This window comes from Convolutriloba macropyga, chromosome 1, assembly GCF_964194025.1.
Source record: "Convolutriloba macropyga chromosome 1, txConMacr16.3, whole genome shotgun sequence".
In the NCBI taxonomy this organism is placed as follows: Eukaryota; Metazoa; Xenacoelomorpha; order Acoela; family Convolutidae; genus Convolutriloba; species Convolutriloba macropyga.
Window position 1 is genome coordinate 65527615 of NC_134468.1, and position 21367 is coordinate 65548981.

A 21367-nucleotide genomic window follows, 5' to 3' on the forward strand; every position below is an offset into this window, starting at 1 on the left:
AACTAGGGCATCTAACTTAGGGAATGAAACTTAGACAAATACCAGCCTTCAAGCGTTGTCATGCACGTGCTAGCCTGATAATTTTTATCACGGTTTCTCTAACAGCTCAAATTCAGTGCCTTCAATTGCTGCATTTAATCAACACCTGTTGCGATAATCGCAGCTATATAAACTGCCAGTGTAATGAATTTCAATGCCCGATCGACACTGGAAAAACACTTCAGCATTATACTACGAGTTTATCACACTCTTTTATCGCCACTGTTACTAAGTAAACAGTGGCGATAAAAGAGTGGTCATAAACTCGTAGTCTAATGATAGAAAGTGTTTGATAAACTTATAGTCTAAAAACAAACATGATCGCAACAGGTGTTGATTTAAAAAAATACCACACGGTTGTTATCGCCCTCGAGGTTATCATAACCATCGGCTTCGCCTCGGAGTTTGATAACTTCTCGGTGGCGATAACAACCGTGTGATAATATTCATTGGATCACAAAAAATCTTGGAAGAAATGCTCAAAGCTCGGACAAAAACCGCATTTAATAAGAGACAAACATGATTACTCCAAAGACAGCAATTAAATAAAACAATGAGTGATTGTGATACAGAAACCTAGTAAAGCTGGGGAAAAACTACCCAGAGCATTTTGTACATGCTTGAAAATGCTTGACGAACAGTCAAAACATTTTTACGTGTTTTTACTGCTGAAAAACGGCTCTAGACGTTATAACTGAAAAATAAGCATTTAATCATTTAAAATGGCAGCTGAAACTAAAGGGTACACCTGTGATAAAACTCCAATAAGAACACGAAAGTTCAATTGAACCCCCAACCCACTTTCTAAGAAATGGCCCACAAATCTATTGAATAGCACGCTATTTTAGGCTATAGTTCAAACGCACCTGCGGATTGAATTTCATGCTCATTCACCATGTTCTGAGGAGAACTCACGGAAAAGATTATAATTTACTTAAAAAACAGCGCAATTCTGTTGACACAGAACGACTATTTATAACATGTAGCATCATTACCAATGAGATTAGTGCCCGAAACTGTCTCAACACTTCGCCGAGTGACTTCCATGACAAGAGCATTGGAATTGTCTCTTATCATTGTATCGTTGAGCAGGCTGCCTGAAATCATACGCGCTTTCAGAAACATAAGTCATGCATTAAGTCGCAAATTTTATTGATCAGCATCAATGGACAACGCCACTTATGCTTTCAAGCTTGGAGGATAAATTTTCATCCTTGTAGCTTTGATTCTGTTTCAACTTCCACATTTAGCACGTTTGAAGGTATCTCATTTAATGTTCATTTTTACAGCATGAGACCAAGGGTTTGAGAAGAATCAGCTCTGAACAATTTTGCTATCTTTAATACGCGTGTAACATAATCTGAACATGATTTAAAGCAGAACTGAAGATCTGGAAAGTCTAACAAGACAGAAATCACGAAATTGATGCATACCGTCTTAAGCTCGGCTATAGATTATTTCTATCGGTTAAAGGAAACGCTTCAGTCATATTTGTTCTGAAAAGTTCCAGGTCCTGAGTCTTAAATTTTTTGATAACCTATTAGAAATAACCGAATTGTGAAATCTCTCCATAAAACACGAAGCATTTTTTCAACTGTTAAGATCATAGATCACAAACTGTGTTGTAAAAAACTCCAAATTAATACACGAATACCAGCATTTTCAATCTACAGGGGATGTTTAGCTGCATCCAAAAGCATTTTTGGACGAACCAATTAGAAGTGAACTAAATTTCGAACCTGAGGACACTACGTGTCCCGTTGCATTCAGGTACACTTTCGTGTAGTGCGTCCTAACCCGCTCCATAGTCGCTGATACCAAATTATCTGGCACAGCATTCCTGAAATACAAGAACCCTAAGTAAACAAACTGAATAATGTACGACGAATTGCTCGCGAGCGACAGGCGGGGGCTCGCTTTAATTCATTTTAGCCTGCTTGCTAGGTGACGGGAATTTCTAAGGATAACTTTAGTTATAAAATGCCGCGAATTAAACGGCTGTAGAGGAATTTCTGATAGAGCAATTTATATCACACAAAGACAAAGTCAAGCTTGAAAATGTCACTGAAAATTCGACTCACTCAAACGAGCAAAAAATATTCTAGAACAAATTTGGTTACGCAAAAATTTTGCATAAAAAGCGACTAAAATAATTGCTTCAAACTTCGTTTGCGATCAATTAATATTATGACCTCAAACTTAACCGACTAACGTCGGAATAGTTGTTCTCGAACCTCTGGCGAGCTCCATTCTACCGCAACCTGCTTCGGCTGGGTTGTTGAGGGTGTCATGTCTGGAAGAGAACATAACGAACTGACGTTATTACAGGTTTCTACAGACCGCGCTATTAGCACTTAGATAGAATCTTTAGCGCAATTGCGATTACGAAAAACGAAACAGTCAAGGAAGCGACTTGAATCGAAAAGCCAAACGACCAGACAAAAATTTTGCATGAAAAAACAAAAACAAGAAATCTAAAAACAGCTAAAAGTATAAATCTTAACAAACCAACTAAACTCACCGACTTATAAAACGGAGTATAAATCGCAATATTTTCTTTAAGACATTGAAAAAAAGGGGAAATATGTCTTGTGGAACAACACTGACGAAACTTTAGGTGAACGCAAAGTAAGCCGAAGTAAAAGTAAGCCGACATAAAAGCAAGCCGAAACCTATGTGATAGTTATGTAATATATTAGAAATAATACATTGTTAACCGTTAAAATCAACACTGTGTATAGTATTATAGTGCACAATGTATTCCAATGCACCAAAGAAACAAAACTTCGTCAATTTTTATACATCTAGTGGGTACGGGCCTCAGTGGACCACTGTCCATGCCCATGCCTCTCATCCGCTGTTGCATGCAATCCGAAAACCGCGGGCCGGTTATCCGCGACGCGCGGCCCGCCAGGAGCAACTTAAAATACGGGTATCATAAACCCAAAATTTTTCGGCTTACGTGACCTCATTTTCAAATTTCGGCTTGTTTTCCTATCGGCTTGCTTGACCGCCAGCGAAACTTTAGCACTGTTCCTAAATTTGCACAGCAGTAAAAATCTGTAGCCAATGAATATTTTGATCTAAAAACTATTTTGCTCATGGTCAAGAAAACGATCTGAATCGAAAAAAATCCACAACATAACCAACTAACGTCGGGCGAATTGTTCTCAAAAGACTAACGAGCGGTTGGCTTTGCCAGTAGCTAGGTACCGTTTAGGGAGGTTAGCTTTAGCTTAATTGAAGGGGTACGGGGAGGGGGGTCGCGCGCTAGGTTATTGCGGGTGCAACGAAGTTCAAGGGTGGGGGGGGGGGGGGGGAGCACGGCAAAAAAAACTTAGTTTGAGAGCAATTGAAAAAAATGACATTACCACAACACTTTAAATTGGGCATTTAACAGCAAATTCAACAGCTAAAAACAGGCAAATCTTTAAAAATGCAATTTGGTTAATAACCTAATTGCAGTAAAAAATTATAAACAACGATAATGTAAATGTAAATCTGCCACATCTTGATGCCTAGATAACAATTTTTCCCTCAGTTAACCTGCACTGTACAAAAAGGGATGCTGATTTAAAATCTATTTGTTTTCAACCACAAACGCGATGACTCAAAATGTAGAAATTCAGTCGAAATCAAGTCAGTTTTTTCCAACTTCTCGTTAGTATTATGAATCTAATGTTGCCAAAAGTAACCAAACAGGAATCAATCTGCACTAAAACATTATTCACCAATATGCACTAAAACTTCAAATATCACCCCATGTGAACGCTTGCATCAAAAATAATGCGCATGTATGCATGAGTCAAACTTGTCATTTAAGTATAAAAATTGTCTCAATTCGATTTTTTTTTAAAGATGTTGCTCAGTAAAATCTTATCACAGGTGTCATAAAGTAACATTTTCTTCATATCACTATTTTCTCGCACCCCAACACACACGCCCAAACCATCCAATTTAATGACACGTGAATAGCAGCATTCGAGGCATTTCAGACTTCGTACAAGCAAAAAATGACAAGCAAACAGTAGCCAAATAAAGATTTCAAACCTCTCATATCAAAGGTGCAAAGTTAAAAGGAATGACGAAGGAATTACGAGATCTTTTCGGTTTTGACTTTAATTACACAAAAAAACTACAAAATTTATCGGAATTTTTCCTTTCAAATTTTTTCCAGGAAAGGGGTCGTATAAAAATAATTTTTGGATTTAGCGATTTGAATAGGCTCTCAAAAAATTTTAAGCATGTTCAGATATTGTTCCAAAATTCATTATAAATTATCCGGGTTTTGGTCGTTTTGAGGTTTTTCAACTATTTTGTTAATTTCTAAGCTAATTTAGCAATTTTTTGGCCAATGTCCTGTTTTATAGCATCTGGTTGTCCTTGGCTCAAAATATTTCTAGTGACCAGACGATTATATTTTTTGTGGTTCAAGGCATTGTTTTTGTTGAGGACAGAAAGTGATAAATTATAGTATACGTTTTGAAAATTTATTCCCATTTTTCTCCCATCTTTTAAGCTTGACATGGCTTGCCTATTCCTGTGTCAGTAGCTTAACGGTTTCGATTGCATGGGAAAAAGATTGAAGTTAGTTGTACTTGTATTATCTAAAGAATTATTGAAATTTTCTCTATTTGGATCAGTTGGTTTTTGCTAATTTCTGTATTTGTTTACTCATTTTTGAACGGTTTTTTCCTGCCGGTTAAAAGCTATTGCACGAACCATTCTTTTTCTGTCCCGAAAAAATTTTCCGAGAAATCGAAGATTTGAGACAATTTAGAGCTCTCAAAACTGCAAAGATTAACTTTGAAAACTTAAAATTAAAAGCAGAAAAAAGTATTCGTCTGAACTGTCGAGTTTTGTTACAGAAAATTACTTTAACCGCTTCAAAAATAACTTTCAGAACTTTTAAAACCCTGGAGACTTAAAACCGGGTTCATGAAATGCACATCAAATCAATCAGATTTATTATTGAACAATAAAATTGCAAATCCTTTGTTATCCTTTTATACATCTACTAAGAATAGACTTGCGTGTCATATAAGCGAGATAGAAAGATACAGATGATCAATTGAAGTTATTGAAGCCCCTCAAAAAGCTCTTTAAAAAGACTCAGCGATAAACTTGTTAAAATTCATTCCGCAGAGCCCATTTCATTAGGAACCTTTATTACACATATGAGCTCCTTCAACCATAAAACTAATTCAAAACAAAATTCAGTTTGAAAGTGCAAAAGTCATTTCATTGAGTGAAGTAAGTCACGTATGATCAAAATCTTATCGCGCAAATAAGCTAAAAATGTTGGCTAAAGAGAGTAAGAAATTACGTAACGCAAGCAAACGATATCAATAAGAGGAAGAAGTCATTCAGAAAACTTGACTTTTCAGCTTTCCTCTATGAACAAATGCTAACCAAAAAGAGCGTCAGAAAGGGAAAAATAGCCCATTAAACCAATTGCCCATAAAACCAATTGAACGAAAAAATTACGTTACTCCTAAATATCAAACCAGCCAAAATTTTAGAAATTTAGGACAATTGAAAAATATAAACTGCGCGAGCAGCACAAGTCAAGTTACATTTGGCTCCCAAAACTCTCTTTTTGTAAAATATTGAACACTGCAAGAAATGGCTAAAAATTGTTACAAAATTTATCAATGTCCTAAAGTTCTCTCAATCGAAACACTATTTAACAAAAGTAATCAATTGTGTAATTAAAAACTTTGCACATTAGTTGTCGTTTTAAATCACAACGAACGCGATAAAACTCAACAATGGCCAAAATAATAATCAAATTAAAATTAATTATGCGAAAGACTAAAGAGACAGAACATTATTCAAACGCAAAAACAATAAATTACTACAACCAAGCCAAAAGAACACTCGCAAAAAACAGTGTGGTTCAAAATTTTGAAAAAACCGAGGGAAGCAAAATCTCAGTGCCCTATATTGAATAAAAACAATTGCAAACAAAACAAACAAATCAAATGAAAACGACAAACACTTATTAGTTCAAATCGAGTATTTTCAATTGAATAAAGTCAGGGCGACTGAAACTATAGGTTTTAGGAAAATGTCAGAAAGAAACATGCTACGGTGGAAAAAATACATACACTAAGAAAAAAATACCAAAAAAAATATTTCGAATTTTCTGCAAAAAGAAAAAATAAAATCGGAAAATAATTAAAAAATCAAATGAAAATTTGGGGTAAAAAGAACGATGATCTAGTTTGATTAAGCGATTGAGGATTGAAAAAAATTACATAGCCATTTTCCTTTCTCAGTAAGAAGTGAAAACAACTCAATTGCGAAACAGTAAAACGATTTGAAAAAATGTTTAATCTATGGTGAAAATTTTCACAGGTTTCGCCAAAAACAAAACGAGACCAAAAAGCACCAACCGTGCAACCAAAGACTTATGGTAATTAAACTCAAAATACAAAACGAAAAACTTAGAGGACTTGGACAAAAACCGCTAAAATCTGATTAGTCTATTACAATTTTATGAAACAAAAACACCTCACGAAAAGAGGCCTCCAAGTAAGGAATTATCACAATTACGTCGCCATATTTACTAATTCGCCTAAAAAGAAATTAATTAAAAATTGACAAACATGTGCCAATTTTGCAGGTGAAAAACCTTATTAGGCTCTCAAAAACATTGTGGCATCGCTTTCAGATGGTTGCATATTCATACGGCATTGATCAAAATTTACTTCTACAAAAAAACCAAGTTACATTGAAAAAAAATGGCCAAAGGGACCAAAATTTGGGCTAAAAATGGACTGAGAAAACTAATTCAAAAAAATTCGATCTAAAAATTGAAGAAAATAACAAAAATCATAGTCACATATCCACATGTGAACAAAACTAAAAACGAGAAAGCAAAGTCGCATCGCCACATTTGAACAAAACTACAACCAAGAACGCGAATTTTCTCAATCGACTTTGAAAAAGAAGTAAAAATATTCACACAATTTTAAAAATTTTGAGCGACAAAATAAGCAATAAGACCAATAACAGACAATAAAGGATATGGAAAAACAAATTAAAAAACAATTCGATCTAAAAATTGAAAATAACAAAAAATCAAAGTCACATTGCCACATGCGAACAAAACTACAACCGAGAAAAAAAATTTGTGCCACATGTGGATAAAACTACAATCGAGAAAGCGAATTTTCTCAATCGACTGAGAAATTGAAGCGAAAAATATTCACAGCTCAAAATCGATCATTTTTTTGCTTCATTTATTGTTTCGGTGTGATAAAGAGCGCTCCAAATTCGTTAAATTGCAAACATAACCGTAAGATTGTCGGAATAAACGCGAAAACTAGACTATATAAGCGAGATAGAGACAGATACAGATATTAGTTGAAAACACTACAACCGAGAAATCGAATATCAACTACAAAAACTATATGTGAACAAAACTAAAACCGAGAAAGCGAATATCAATGTCACAGAAAGCGAAAATCAAACTCGCATAGCCACATTCGAACAAAATAACCACCGAGAAAGCGAATTTTTTCCATGAACAAAAATACAACCGAGAAAGCAAAATCACATTGCCACATGTGAATAAAACTACAACCCAGAAAGCATAGTCACATTGCCAAATGTAACAAAAACTACAACCAAGAAAGCGAATATCAAAGTCACAGAAAGCGAAAATCAAAATCACAGAAAGCGAAAATCAAAGTCACAGAAAGCGAAACTCAAACTCACATTGGCACATGTGAAACAAAAAATACGACCGAGAAAGCGAATGTGATTAAAAACAAAACTAAGCAAGCAAAACTTCACTTTCGACTTTGAAATTAAAGCCAAAGTCAGAAAACTACAACCCAGAAAGCGAATTTTCTCAACCGACTTTGAAATTGAAGTGATAAATATTCACACCTCAAAATCGATCTTTTTTTGCTTCAATTACTGTTTCGGTGAGATAAAGAGCGCTCCAAATTCGTTGAATTGCAAACATAACCGTAAGATTGTCTGAATAAACGCGAAAAACTAGACTTGCGTGCTATATAAGGGAGATAGAGACAGATACAGATATTAGTTGAAAACACTACAACCGAGATATCGAATATCAACTACAAAAACTATATGTGAACAAAACTACAACCGAGAAAGCGAATATCAATGTCACAGAAAGCGAAAATCAAAATCGCATTGCCACATTCGAACAAAACTACGACCGAGAAAGCGAATTTTTGCCATATGAACATAAATACAACCGAGAAAGCAAAATCACATTGCCACAAGTGAATAAAACTACAACCGAGAAAGCATAGTCACATTGCCAAATGTAACAAAAACTACAACCGAGAAAGCGAATATCAAAGTCATAGAAAGCGAAAATCAAAGACACAAAGCGAAAATCAAAGTCACAGAAAGCGAAACTCGAACTCACATTGGCACATGTGAAACAAAAAATACGACCGAGAAAGCGAATGTGATTAAAAAAAAAAATAAGCAAGCAAAACTTCACTTTCGACTTTGAAATTGAAGCCAAAGTCAGAAAACTACAACCCAGAAAGCGAATTTTCTCAACCGACTTTGAAATTGAAGTGATAAATATTCACACCTCAAAATCGATCATTTTTTTTTGCTTCAATTACTGTTTCGGTGAGATAAAGAGCGCTCCAAATTCGTTGAATTGCAAACATAACCGTAAGATTGTCTGAATAAACGCGAAAAACTAGACTTGCGTGCTATATAAGGGAGATAGAGACAGATACAGATATTAGTTGAAAACACTACAACCGAGATATCGAATATCAACTACAAAAACTATATGTGAACAAAACTACAACCGAGAAAGCGAATATCAATGTCACAGAAAGCGAAAATCAAAATCGCATTGCCACATTCGAACAAAACTACGACCGAGAAAGCGAATTTTTGCCATATGAACATAAATACAACCGAGAAAGCAAAATCACATTGCCACAAGTGAATAAAACTACAACCGAGAAAGCATAGTCACATTGCCAAATGTAACAAAAACTACAACCGAGAAAGCGAATATCAAAGTCATAGAAAGCGAAAATCAAAGACACAAAGCGAAAATCAAAGTCACAGAAAGCGAAACTCGAACTCACATTGGCACATGTGAAACAAAAAATACGACCGAGAAAGCGAATGTGATTAAAAAAAAAAATAAGCAAGCAAAACTTCACTTTCGACTTTGAAATTGAAGCCAAAGTCAGAAAACTACAACCCAGAAAGCGAATTTTCTCAACCGACTTTGAAATTGAAGTGATAAATATTCACACCTCAAAATCGATCATTTTTTTTTGCTTCAATTACTGTTTCGGTGAGATAAAGAGCGCTCCAAATTCGTTGAATTGCAAACATAACCGTAAGATTGTCTGAATAAACGCGAAAAACTAGACTTGCGTGCTATATAAGGGAGATAGAGACAGATACAGATATTAGTTGAAAACACTACAACCGAGATATCGAATATCAACTACAAAAACTATATGTGAACAAAACTACAACCGAGAAAGCGAATATCAATGTCACAGAAAGCGAAAATCAAAATCGCATTGCCACATTCGAACAAAACTACGACCGAGAAAGCGAATTTTTGCCATATGAACATAAATACAACCGAGAAAGCAAAATCACATTGCCACAAGTGAATAAAACTACAACCGAGAAAGCATAGTCACATTGCCAAATGTAACAAAAACTACAACCGAGAAAGCGAATATCAAAGTCATAGAAAGCGAAAATCAAAGACACAAAGCGAAAATCAAAGTCACAGAAAGCGAAACTCGAACTCACATTGGCACATGTGAAACAAAAAATACGACCGAGAAAGCGAATGTGATTAAAAAAAAAAATAAGCAAGCAAAACTTCACTTTCGACTTTGAAATTGAAGCCAAAGTCAGAAAACTACAACCCAGAAAGCGAATTTTCTCAACCGACTTTGAAATTGAAGTGATAAATATTCACACCTCAAAATCGATCATTTTTTTTTGCTTCAATTACTGTTTCGGTGAGATAAAGAGCGCTCCAAATTCGTTGAGTTGCAAACATAACCGTAAGATTGTCGGAATAAACGCGAAAAACTAGACTTGCGTGCTATATAAGGGAGATAGAGACAGATACAGATATTAGTTGAAAACACTACAACCGAGATATCGAATATCAACTACAAAAACTATATGTGAACAAAACTACAACCGAGAAAGCGAATATCAATGTCACAGAAAGCGAAAATCAAAATCGCATTGCCACATTCGAACAAAACTACGACCGAGAAAGCGAATTTTTGCCATATGAACATAAATACAACCGACAAAGCAAAATCACATTGCCACAAGTGAATAAAACTACAACCGAGAAAGCATAGTCACATTGCCAAATGTAACAAAAACTACAACCGAGAAAGCGAATATCAAAGTCACAGAAAGCGAAAATCAAAGACACAAAGCGAAAATCAAAGTCACAGAAAGCGAAACTCAAACTCACATTGCCACATGTGAAATAAAAAATACGACCGAGAAAGCGAATGTGATTAAAAATAAAACCAAGAAAGCGAAAGTTCACTTTCGACTTTGAAATTGAAGCCAAACAAAACTACAACCGAATAAGCGAATTTTCTCAACCGACTCTGAAAATGAAGTGAAAAATATTCACACCTCAAAATCGATTGCTTTTTCGCTTCAATTCCTGTTTCGGTGTGATAAGAGCGCTCCAAATCCTTTGAATTCCAAACAAAAGCCACAGATTGCCGGAATAAACCAGAAAGAATAGACTTGTGTGCCATAAAAGCAAGATAGAAACAGAAATAGATTCGACTCTGAAATTGAAATGAAAAATAATCACACCTCAAAAGAGCTCGCTTTTTCACTTCAATTCCTATTTCGGTATGATAAAAAAGAGTGCTCCAAATTCCTGGAATTGCAAACATAACCGGCAGATTGCCGGAATAAACGCGAAAGAATAGACTTGCGTGTCAAATAAGAGAGATAAAAAGATACAGATATAAGTTGAAGAAGTTATTGACGCCCCTCAAAAAACTCTTTAAAAAGACTCAGCGATAAACTTGGTAAAAATCCATTCCGCAGAGGCCATTTCATTAGGAACCTTTATTACACATATGAGCTCCTTCAACCATAAAACTAATTCAAAACAAAATTCAGTTTGAAAGTGCAAAAGTCATATTATTGAGTGAGGTAAGTCACATATGATCAAAATCGTATCGCGCAAATAAGCTAAAAATGTTGGCTAAAAAGAGTAAGAAATAACGTCACGCAAGTAAACTATATCAATGAGAGGAAGAAGTCATTCAGAAAATTTGACTTTTCAGCTTTGCTCTATGAACAAATGCTTACGAAAAAGAGCGTCAGAAAGGGAAAAATAGCCCATAAAACGAATTGAACGAAAAAATTATGTTACTCCTAAATATCAAACCAGCCAAAATTTTAGAAATTTAGGACAATTGAAAAATATAAACTGCGCGGGCAGCACAAGTCAAGTTATATTTGGCTCCCAACACACTCTTTTTGAAAAAAATTTTGAACACTGCAAGAAATAGCTAAAAATTGTTACAAAATTTATCAATCTCCTAACGTTCCCTCAATCGAAACACTATTTTACAAAAGTAATCAATTGTTTAATTAAAAAATTTGCACATTAGTTGTCGTTTTAAATCACAACGGACGCGATAAAACTCAACAATGGCCAAAATAATAATCAAATTGAAATTAATTATGCGAAAGACTAAAGAGACAGAACAATCATTATTCAAACGCAAAAATCATAGATTACCAAAACCAAGCCATAAGAATACTCGCAAAAAACAGGGTGGTTCAAAATTTTGAAAACCGAGGCAAGCAAAATCTCAGTACCCTATATTGAATAAAAACAATTGCAAACAAAACAAACAAATCAAAGGAAAACGACAAAAACTTATTAGTTCAAATCGAGAATTTTCAATTGAATAAAGTCAGGGCGACTAAAACTATATGTCTTAGGAAAATGTCAGAAAGAAACATGCTACGGTGGAAAAAATACATACACTAAGAAAAAAACCAAAAAAAAATAATTCGAAACTTCTGCAAAATGAAATAAAAAATAAAATCGGAAACTAATGAAAAACTCAAATGAAAAATTGGGGTAAAAAACGAGGATCTAGTTTGATTAAGCGATTGAGGATTGAAAAAAATTACATAGCCATTTTCCTTTCTCAGTAAGAAGTGAAAACAACTCAATTGCGAAACAGTAAAACGATTTGAAAAAATGTTTAATCTATGGTGAAAATGTTCACAGTTTTCGCCAAAAACAAAACGAGACCAAAAAACACCAACCGGGCAACAACAGACTTTTTATGGTAATTAAACTCAAAATACAAAACAGAAAACTTAGAGGACTTGGACAAAGCCGCTAAAATCTGATTAGTATATTAATTTTCTGAACCAAATTACCTCACGAAAACAGAGGCCTCCAAGTCAGGAATTATCACAAATACGTCGCCATATTTACTAATTTGCCTAAAAAGTCCGCTGAAGATGCAAAATTAAGAAATTAATTAAAAATCGACAAACATGTGCCAATTTTGCAGTTGAAAAGCTATATTAGGCTCTCAAAAACATTGTGGCATCGCTTTCATATGGTTGCATATTCATGCGTCATCGATCAAAATTTACTTCTACAAAACACCAAGTTACATTGAAAAAAAAATGGCCAGAGGGACCAAAATTTGGGCTAAAAACTGTCATCTATATGCACCAATCTCTGAAAAACTCTTTTCAGAGTCAAAAAGTCATTCACTCAACGCAGCTCATGAACATAAAACTGCTCACACTCAAAAAAAGTTAGTTCATACAGCTCAAAACGCCACCTGAACAAACAGTACTTCCGGTAAAAAGATTGCCGGAAAAAAGCCGCAATAAAAACTTGTGGCGTTCCATGAATTGAAACAACTAAAGAAATAAGATAGACAGATTGAACACCAGTCCTTAAATAGACCACCCGACTTTTTGGGTAGATTCGGAGTGCCATTTTTATGACATATACGCTCTATAAGAAAAACGCCCTACTGGAGCTTTTTCAAAAATAATATTTAAAATCAAAAACTCAAGACAGACTCTAATACTCAAGAATTAGGGCATATACGTTTGGCACTACTTAGATGCACACTATTGACCTTTAACTAGTACATTCAGAAAATTTAAAGTTCGTTAAGTGAGTTCAGAAGTCAATTTTTTTGAGTGAAGTAGGTCACGCAATTGACCTAAAAGCAGAACAAATGACGTCACGCAAACAAATTTTAACTGCAAAACAGTAGAAATCACTGAAACGGAAAAACTCAATTCTAAAAAGTCAGGTCGCAAGAATCATCGATGGAGACGACGAATTCAAAAAGACCACGATGTCCTCAATTATAGCCGTTATCGCTTCGCGGCTATTAAAAAAAACCTCAAGGAAACCAATACTCTTCGAGTCGTAAAGAAAACCAAGAGCATGGCATTATAGCTCCGCTCATGTTACAGCTTCGCAGCTATAAAAAAAATAAGAGGAGGCCAATACAAACTCACGTAGCTATCTCGCGTCTATTTAAAAACATTACGCAGTCATTTCTCTAACAAGTTTACCTGAGCAGGTCCATGATGGCATCGATCGCATTTCCATCAAACTTTTTCCACTGATTCAGCTCGTCCTCATTCACTCCAAATGTGTCTGAGAGGGTCTTCAGATATGGCGAAACAACTAGCACGATTGACAGTCCAAGGCAAGTAGCAAAAGCAGAAGTGCTGCAAAGAGATCAAATATCTATAATTGTTATTAGAATTTTCAATTTTGTGTCACGCGCTCTGCCACTTACAATATGTAGTAGGTTATAACTAGCCCGCCAATTTTGCCTCCATCAGCTCCATCCTTACACGAGCACACGCCTGCAAAACAATAAATTGGTGACCAAACGTTTCCTCTATACTGCTTAAAGAATTTATCTCGCTTAAATAATTTAGTAATCAACAGCAGAGACAAGCAATAGAAGCGTCGAGCTTCCGTTAGCAGCTTCCCTGCGTACTGTAATACAATCAAACACATAAAGATATTCGAATGGTTTTCCTATAATAATAAAGAAGCACTAGGTATGAGACACTCAGAAGGCTTCTGCGGGGCAAGGATTCTGAAGCATTAAACAGTCACCTTCCTGAAAAATATCGTACACAAAAAAAGAACAAAAATTGGATTGATAATGAGGTTAAAAACTTAGCGACGAAAAAACGTAGTCTTAAGAAACTGGCAGATACAACTGGAAGTCCACAAATTTACGAAAATTTTCAAAAAACTTGTAAAAACCTTATATCTCTCATCAGATCTAAAAAACAAACTTTTTATCAAAATCTACTTAAAACCGATTCGGTAAAAAACAAAAAATCTTTTTTTGAGCTTTACAGATCTTTAGCCGGCAATTCAGAGTCCTCTAAAGTTTTCTGCTCGCAAAATAAAGTAGAAGAGTTTAACGAGTTCTTCTCAAACATTGGGAAAAAATTGAATGCAGAATTTTTAACAAGAAGTGCCGTTACGATTGAAAACCAGAGTCAAAGTATGTTTCTAAAATCGATAGCTGAAAACGACGTAATGTACGCTATCAACAACTGTAAAAACAAATTTAGCCTTGATTGCTATAACTTGAACTATTTTTATATTAAAAAAGTTTGACTGTTTAGCAGCTCCTTTACAACTCTTGTTTAACAGATGCATAGAACTTGGACAATACCCAGAGAGTTTGAAAATAGCAAAAGTTATACCGTTCTTCAAAAATGGAAACAAAGGTGACCCATCAAATTTCAGGCCCATCTCGTTGCTACCAATTATAGGGAAAGTCTTTGAGCGGATTATATTTGATCGAATTCAAAACTACCTAAACGTTTTCGAAATTCTCTCAGATTCACAATTTGGCTTCAGGCACGGGAAGAGCACAGTTGATGCCATTGCAACCTTAATAGAGGAAATAAGATCAAATCTCCACAACAACAGTGAAAAAACCAAATGCACCTTTCTAGACTTAAAGAAAGCTTTTGATACTGTCGATCACAACATTCTACTGCAAAAGTGTTATAGATATGGTCTGCGTGGCCCAATATACAACATTTTAATATCATATTTGTCCAAACGAATGCAATATACTTTAATTGGATATAAAAAGTCCAAACTGAATCTTATAGAACTAGGCGTGACTCAAGGATCAATTCTTGGCCCTCTTTTGTTTATTATCTACATGAATGACTTAGGTTTGTCCCAGAAAAAATCAAATGTTATTTTATACGCCGATGACACTGTTGTGAAGAGCAGAAGTTCTGCATCGAAAATTGACGATGATCACGACAGAGCACTAGATAAGGTCAATGATTGGCTCATAAAAAATAAACTAACACTGAACAACAAAAACAAAAAGCATGCTTTTTGTAGAGAAAAATAAAAATGTTGTGTCATGAACATTCATAAAAAACACTAAAATTGAAGAAAAACAAAGTTTCAAATACCTGGGCATCACAATAGATAATGATCTACGTTTCTCAAAGCACTCAAAGCATGTGGTCACAAAACTTTTGACGAATTGTTCTATCTTTTATAAACTAAGAAAAGTTTTGAGAGAATCACAGATGATAAAAGCGTTTAGAACATACATACAGCCAATAGTACAATACGAAGTCCTGATATACGGGTCAACAACAATCACAACTATTAGGGAAATAGACAAAGTTGTCAAACGTATAGTGCGGCTAATTTTTCATCGAAAAAAGTTTGAAAGCACTTACGAAGAAAGAGTAAAACATAGGATCTATTTAGCCTCAAAGTTACATGCCTATCAGGTACTTAAGCAAACACTAAAAAACATAAGGGGACAATGTAATATTTCACCAATTTCAAAGGGTTTCTCAATGCAAAATTGCCTTAAAAAAAGCAAGCGGTTGATTAAAAACAAAATACCTCAAGGTAAAAATTTATTTCACAGTTTTTCAATAATAGTTAGGATAAGGCGGGTCTTCTAGGTTACGATGATGAAATAATAGAAAAGATTGAAAGCATGTCTACTGCCGAAACAAAAAATTTCTTGTCATCAATTTCTAGATAATTATATTTTGGGTAATGAGGACATAGTCAGTCTGTTGTATGAGTTTTAATATCACAACTCAAAGGCGTTCCATAACCAGAATAATGTTTTTCACTAGGTTTAATGGTACCTTGAAAAATAGTGCTTCCTCTTTTTTTTCTTTCTTTATTTTGAATCACTTTCATCCAGATAAACTGAACGAGACACTTGAGAACGGGCCATCGGCCCAATAGTGCTCTCCCACAGTCAAATATGTGATTGTATTTGTACAGGTAATTGTGAAAAGCTACTTATTGACTGATGGAAACAATTTATTATTATTATTTAACTGCGTGTTCAGTTGAGGCAGTTGCCGTCTAAAATTAATTAGGAAAGAAATTGTTTACAATAGTCCACCCACTGATAATGTTAAATATTAAGCTGTGTCAGACAATTAGTTAACTATAGTATGATTTCATGGGCAATAAAAGGCAAAAAGAAGATCAAGTGAAAATCATAAATATACCTGATATGATAGTGATAACAATCAGAGGCGCAATCATCATCTTCAACAGCCGGAACATGAGTTCACCAGGAAACGTAATCAAATACATCGCATAATCCGACACCTGCACTTCAAAAAGGCGCAATAAAACACCCGTCACAATAGCCAGAATTATTGAACAGAGGGTAAGAATAAGCAGTAACTGATCTTTCATCTTAGAAATCATTTTGTTATGTATTGAGCATGAATTCTGACTTCAAGCAATAAAAAGCTGAAGGATCAATTGAATTAGCTCATTATTGAATACCCTATGTGACTAACGTCCACGCACAAAGCATTCAATGGCTACAAAATATTACAAAAATAATTAGTAAAGAGCTCGAAATTAATGAGAGGTTTTCAAAGTGTCTTACAAAGATAAAGATTTGCAGCACACAAATTTTAGCAATCACAACAGAATTTTATAATGCTTTTGACAGCATAAATAGTAGGCTCAATTAATAATGTCAGCAACAAGTAATGAATGAACACAAGAGCGACCTTAATCAAACAAACAAAAATAATCTAACATGACCCTCAGACGAATTGCTCTCGAACGACAGACAGGAGGTCGAGATTATTTCATGTTTAATTTATTAGATCACACAAAACGCAAGACGTCAAAGACAAAAAAGTCAAATCGGCCAAGCAAACACTTGGCATAAAAAACACGAATATATTTATTGCTTTTAACTTAGTTCGAGAGCAATTGATGCTGTCTGCTTAATATTCAAAACGTTTGGAAAGACTAAGGCCTTAAACATCAAATCTTAAAGTGATTATCGTAAAATAGATCAAAAGGACTACAGATCGAAAACAGAACGATTGGGAGTAGATTTGTTAAAAAAAAAAAGGCCGTGTACACCATCCGGCATCGATGGTCTTTCCCGTTATATTTAGCCCATTATATTAAGTATAGCCCCAATCATATTAATTTTATCATATTGGGGGGGAGGGGGGCTTAACTGGAAAGACCCTCGGGAAATTAACGCCATGCCTCCCGAACCATGGCAGCAGCCTGTGGGACTTGATATGACTATCAAAACCGAAAATATCACCACGACCGAACGCAGTTATGTTAAACGCGGATTGGCCGAAAAGCAACTTATTTCATTTTCTATCTATTGTCCCTTGTTTTGCTTTCGATCTATTGTGCTAGCATCTCTTAAACTACACACTTGATTTGACACTTTTCGACTACGAATAAAAAAAGATAACTGACGAAAGTGCAGATGAGTTGATCAAGGATGCACTTCAGGTAGAACTGGCGGAGATTTTTTATCTGAACGTGGCCGGAAAACACGAATCTGGAAGCCGTTCAGTTAGTTTGACTGTTGTAAGTGAACAAATAAGAATACTAATCCATAAAAGCTTCCATTAAATTTTAAACAGCGCACTTCAAAGCGCTTGCATTGAAAGAAGAAAGCGATATTCGAACAATACAATACAATGAGATGACGGCTGCCACCTCGATGGGCAGCTGGCTTCAGTCAACAGCTCCAAGCTCCTTTCATATCCGGAGCGCATGCATCAGGACTCCGCCAAAATAGAACCTGGGATACTCGCATTACTGTATCGAATACATGAAGTACCTAAAAAGAAAAAAAAACACGCAACTTTTAAGCTGATGGGAAATAACGAGACAGAAAATTAATCAATTTGGCTAAGAAGTACATATTGTGGAGAGGACCTTAGCTATTTTAAGGCTACACAAAAACTACGGAGAAGACAAGAAACTCCGAAAAAATAGCATTCTAGTACGTACAAGTTTTCCATTATAACCCCCGGTTTAAAGGGAGACACTCAACGGGGCTTTCACTTCCCCAATTACCGTAATTATACAAGGGGGTAAAAATCGAAAAATCATCAAACTAACCACTAAACTTATTAAAAATCAAATAGAAGCTAGCGTTAAGAAAAGCACGTACATTAAAGGTACATAGAACAATATTAGCAGGTGTATATAATTTAAAAGGAGAAAAGCGTGAATTCAGTTTAACACGGTGGTACAACAAAGAGTAACTATTAAATAGCTTCAGGAAAAGACATAATAGCAATGTAAGGAACATTAGATGACAGTAATAATCATCGCGTCTAGAAACTAAAATTATTTGAGCCTTCCCTCCTCTATAATGGCCCCTATGGATGATTCGGTTAGTTCCGTTTTTTTTACAACTTTGCAGCCTCTTATGCATAGGGGGCAGCTTCGTAGAAGTGCAAAGCTTAACCTCGTCCGTATGTAACTAACAATATCGCTAAAACTCTCTTCTCGTTTGTGGCTCAATTTCTGAGCTATCATTGTGATGACTTTGTTCGTGTTGGGACTCGCTCCGCCAGTACATGAGAAGATCAGTGGCGTGAAGGAGCTCTGTTCAACCTCGACAATCCGCTTTTCATATTTCAGTTTCTTCAGTGATTCATGATACCTGTAAGCGTCCTTGGTGTTTTTTGGACATGATTTGGCATGCGGATTGAAGACCTTGACGTCGAAGAAGGTACGGTGGAATCGTGACTCCCAGAATCCATTTGCTTTAATGTCGAGTCGAGCCTCATCATCTTTGGTTACTGAGTTGCTTGCAAAGCTCTCGCCTTGAAGCGAAAGAAGTTTCGGCTCTATCTCTACATCATTGCAAACCTGATTCAACAACTCTCCGAAACAATCACGGATTTCGTTATGCCTCAAGTGAGTATATCCTCCTTTCGGGCAGTGGAGGGAGTATGCGATTGTCCATTTTTCTCCACATGCGCAATGTTCGGGGGTTCTCTCAAGGTCCCAATGATATCTCAAAGACAGCCCATCTCGAAATTCTGATTTTTTCATGTTGAATCCGTATTTTTTTTAAGTGGCAGCGCATTTAACCAATTGGACGAACCCTTCTCTGAAGCTAAAGTCACAATGAATTGTTCTTTTTCGTCCATATCATTCAGTACTTGGTTTCAGCGCTCAATTAACGACTTCGAGTTCTGTTATCTTATCTGCATCGTTAATTTGCTGAATTGAGATTCGTCTTCTCGACAGGCTGCGAAGGCATCGGAAATTAGACATGAGTTCGTGTAGTCATTCAGTCGCTGATCTGGATGTTTTATATTCAGGCCTCCATGTCTGAGGGGCAGAGCCAACAATTTCCGCATTGTTTCATCGGGATTGGGTTTGCCAGTGATGGCTGTAATCAGTTCCATTTTAATATGATTCTCGGCTGTGTCAAATTGTTGGTGCATATCTGGTGTTGTTCTGGACATGAATGTCAATTTACTTTGCAGGCCTTTGGTCAGACATGCGTAGGCATTCTGTGGGGGTTTTTTGGCGAATTTTGCAAGTTTTTGTATCATGGTTATCATTTTCTCTGTAAAATCTTTCGTTTTCTCCGCGCAGGCTCCTCTTTTCTCAATTACTTATCCCAGAAGTTAAGTAACATCAGTATTCTCGACTTCAGAGTTCTTGAATATGCGCTCCGCCTTCGTAAGTAAGCAGTTTTTCACTATCAGTTGACATTTCGGGGCATTAACAAAATAGCCGAAGGCTTTCCCTATTGATTCGAGGGTCTTGAAGGCGTCCAGCAAATCGGGAAGTGTCCCGGCCATGTTGCCATCATTAGCGTACCATTTTTGAACGATTGATGGATTGAACTTTCTGATTATTGGCAAGATTGAGATGCCATAAATTGCCATGGCTATTGGGTCGCCTTGTGTTGTTCCTTCTTCGGATAGTAGGGTTTCACCATTGACAAATAGTTTAGACGGGTAAATATATGAATTGTAGACTGCTGATGTTAGCGAAGGACAGATGCTGTCATTATTTCGCATAGCTAGTTTCCTATTGAGCGCATTGAAGGCATTTGATGCATCAATTGGGAGGATAGCTTCAGTTTCTGGTTGCTGGTATGTTTCTCTAAGCAAATGTATAGCGTGCTCAATTCCACATTTTTGTCCAAGACATAGTTGGGTTGCATTGCCAATTGTTAGAAGATCTTTTGAGATGCATCTGATTATGCATCTGCCGATAATCCGTCTGAGAACTTCTCCAATTCCAATGAGGCGGATGCCTGGGAATTTGTCTAAGGGTATGAGTCGACACGCATTGTATGCTTCTAGATGATTTTCAGTGAGCTTCTCGCGGGCTATTTGTTGCGCGAGTTGGACAATTGTTTTGCACAGATCTATTGAATATTGTCCATAGTTGGTCAAGATCTTTCTCCATTCATCCGCATCTAGACCTGAAGGCCCATGACTGCCATGTGCTCTCATGGCTGCTTTGCGGATTGTCGCAGCGTTGATCTTGTCAAAAACTGAGTCGTGATATGGGATGGTATCAACTTCGTCAGTAATAAAATCTTCCTACTATGTTCCAGGCGAGGGGTGTTTTTCTTTCAATAGTTCTAAAACAGTTTTCTCTCCGATTTTTTCTTTCAATGATAAAATTGCTCCTTTCTGGTGATCGGACAGACATTTCAGTGCACTCAAGATCTTTCCTTGACACATGAATTTATTGAAGCTCTTCAAATCTGACTCTTCTTTCGGCATTTTTTGTTAGGCCAGCCTCACTTGTATTGCTCGTGCTTCATTATAAAGCTCCAAGAACTTACATTGTGTGAGCGAATCTAGTCTTCTCTGGATGATTGCATTTGAGAGGGCATTCTCAGACTTTGTCCTGGGCAGTATCAAGTGGGTAAGATCATCATCAATTTCATTGGGATGTCGTTCTTGCCCTTTCTGTCTGTAA

General features: G+C 36.0%; 1 protein-coding gene across 3 annotated transcripts in view; it reads right to left on the bottom strand.

Moving 5' to 3' along the window:
• LOC142341713 (excitatory amino acid transporter-like) overlaps positions 1-19096 on the bottom strand; it is a 45547-nt gene extending 26451 nt beyond the window's left edge. Inside the window, exons 1-6 of one of the 3 annotated variants that reach the window (XM_075392893.1) lie at positions 18096-19096; positions 16630-17148; positions 13884-13953; positions 13654-13812; positions 1779-1879; positions 1035-1136 (exon numbers count right to left, since the gene is read on the bottom strand). In XM_075392893.1, the coding sequence (XP_075249008.1) occupies positions 1035-1136; positions 1779-1879; positions 13654-13812; positions 13884-13953; positions 16630-16834 (637 nt within the window). In that variant the 5' untranslated portion in view covers positions 16835-17148; positions 18096-19096. Of the gene's footprint in view, positions 1-1034; positions 1137-1778; positions 1880-13653; positions 13813-13883; positions 13954-16629; positions 17149-17825 lie in introns of all 3 variants that reach the window. The other 2 variants (XM_075392877.1, XM_075392885.1) reach the window with 2 other exon arrangements.
• Positions 19097-21367: the final 2271 nt, after the last annotated feature.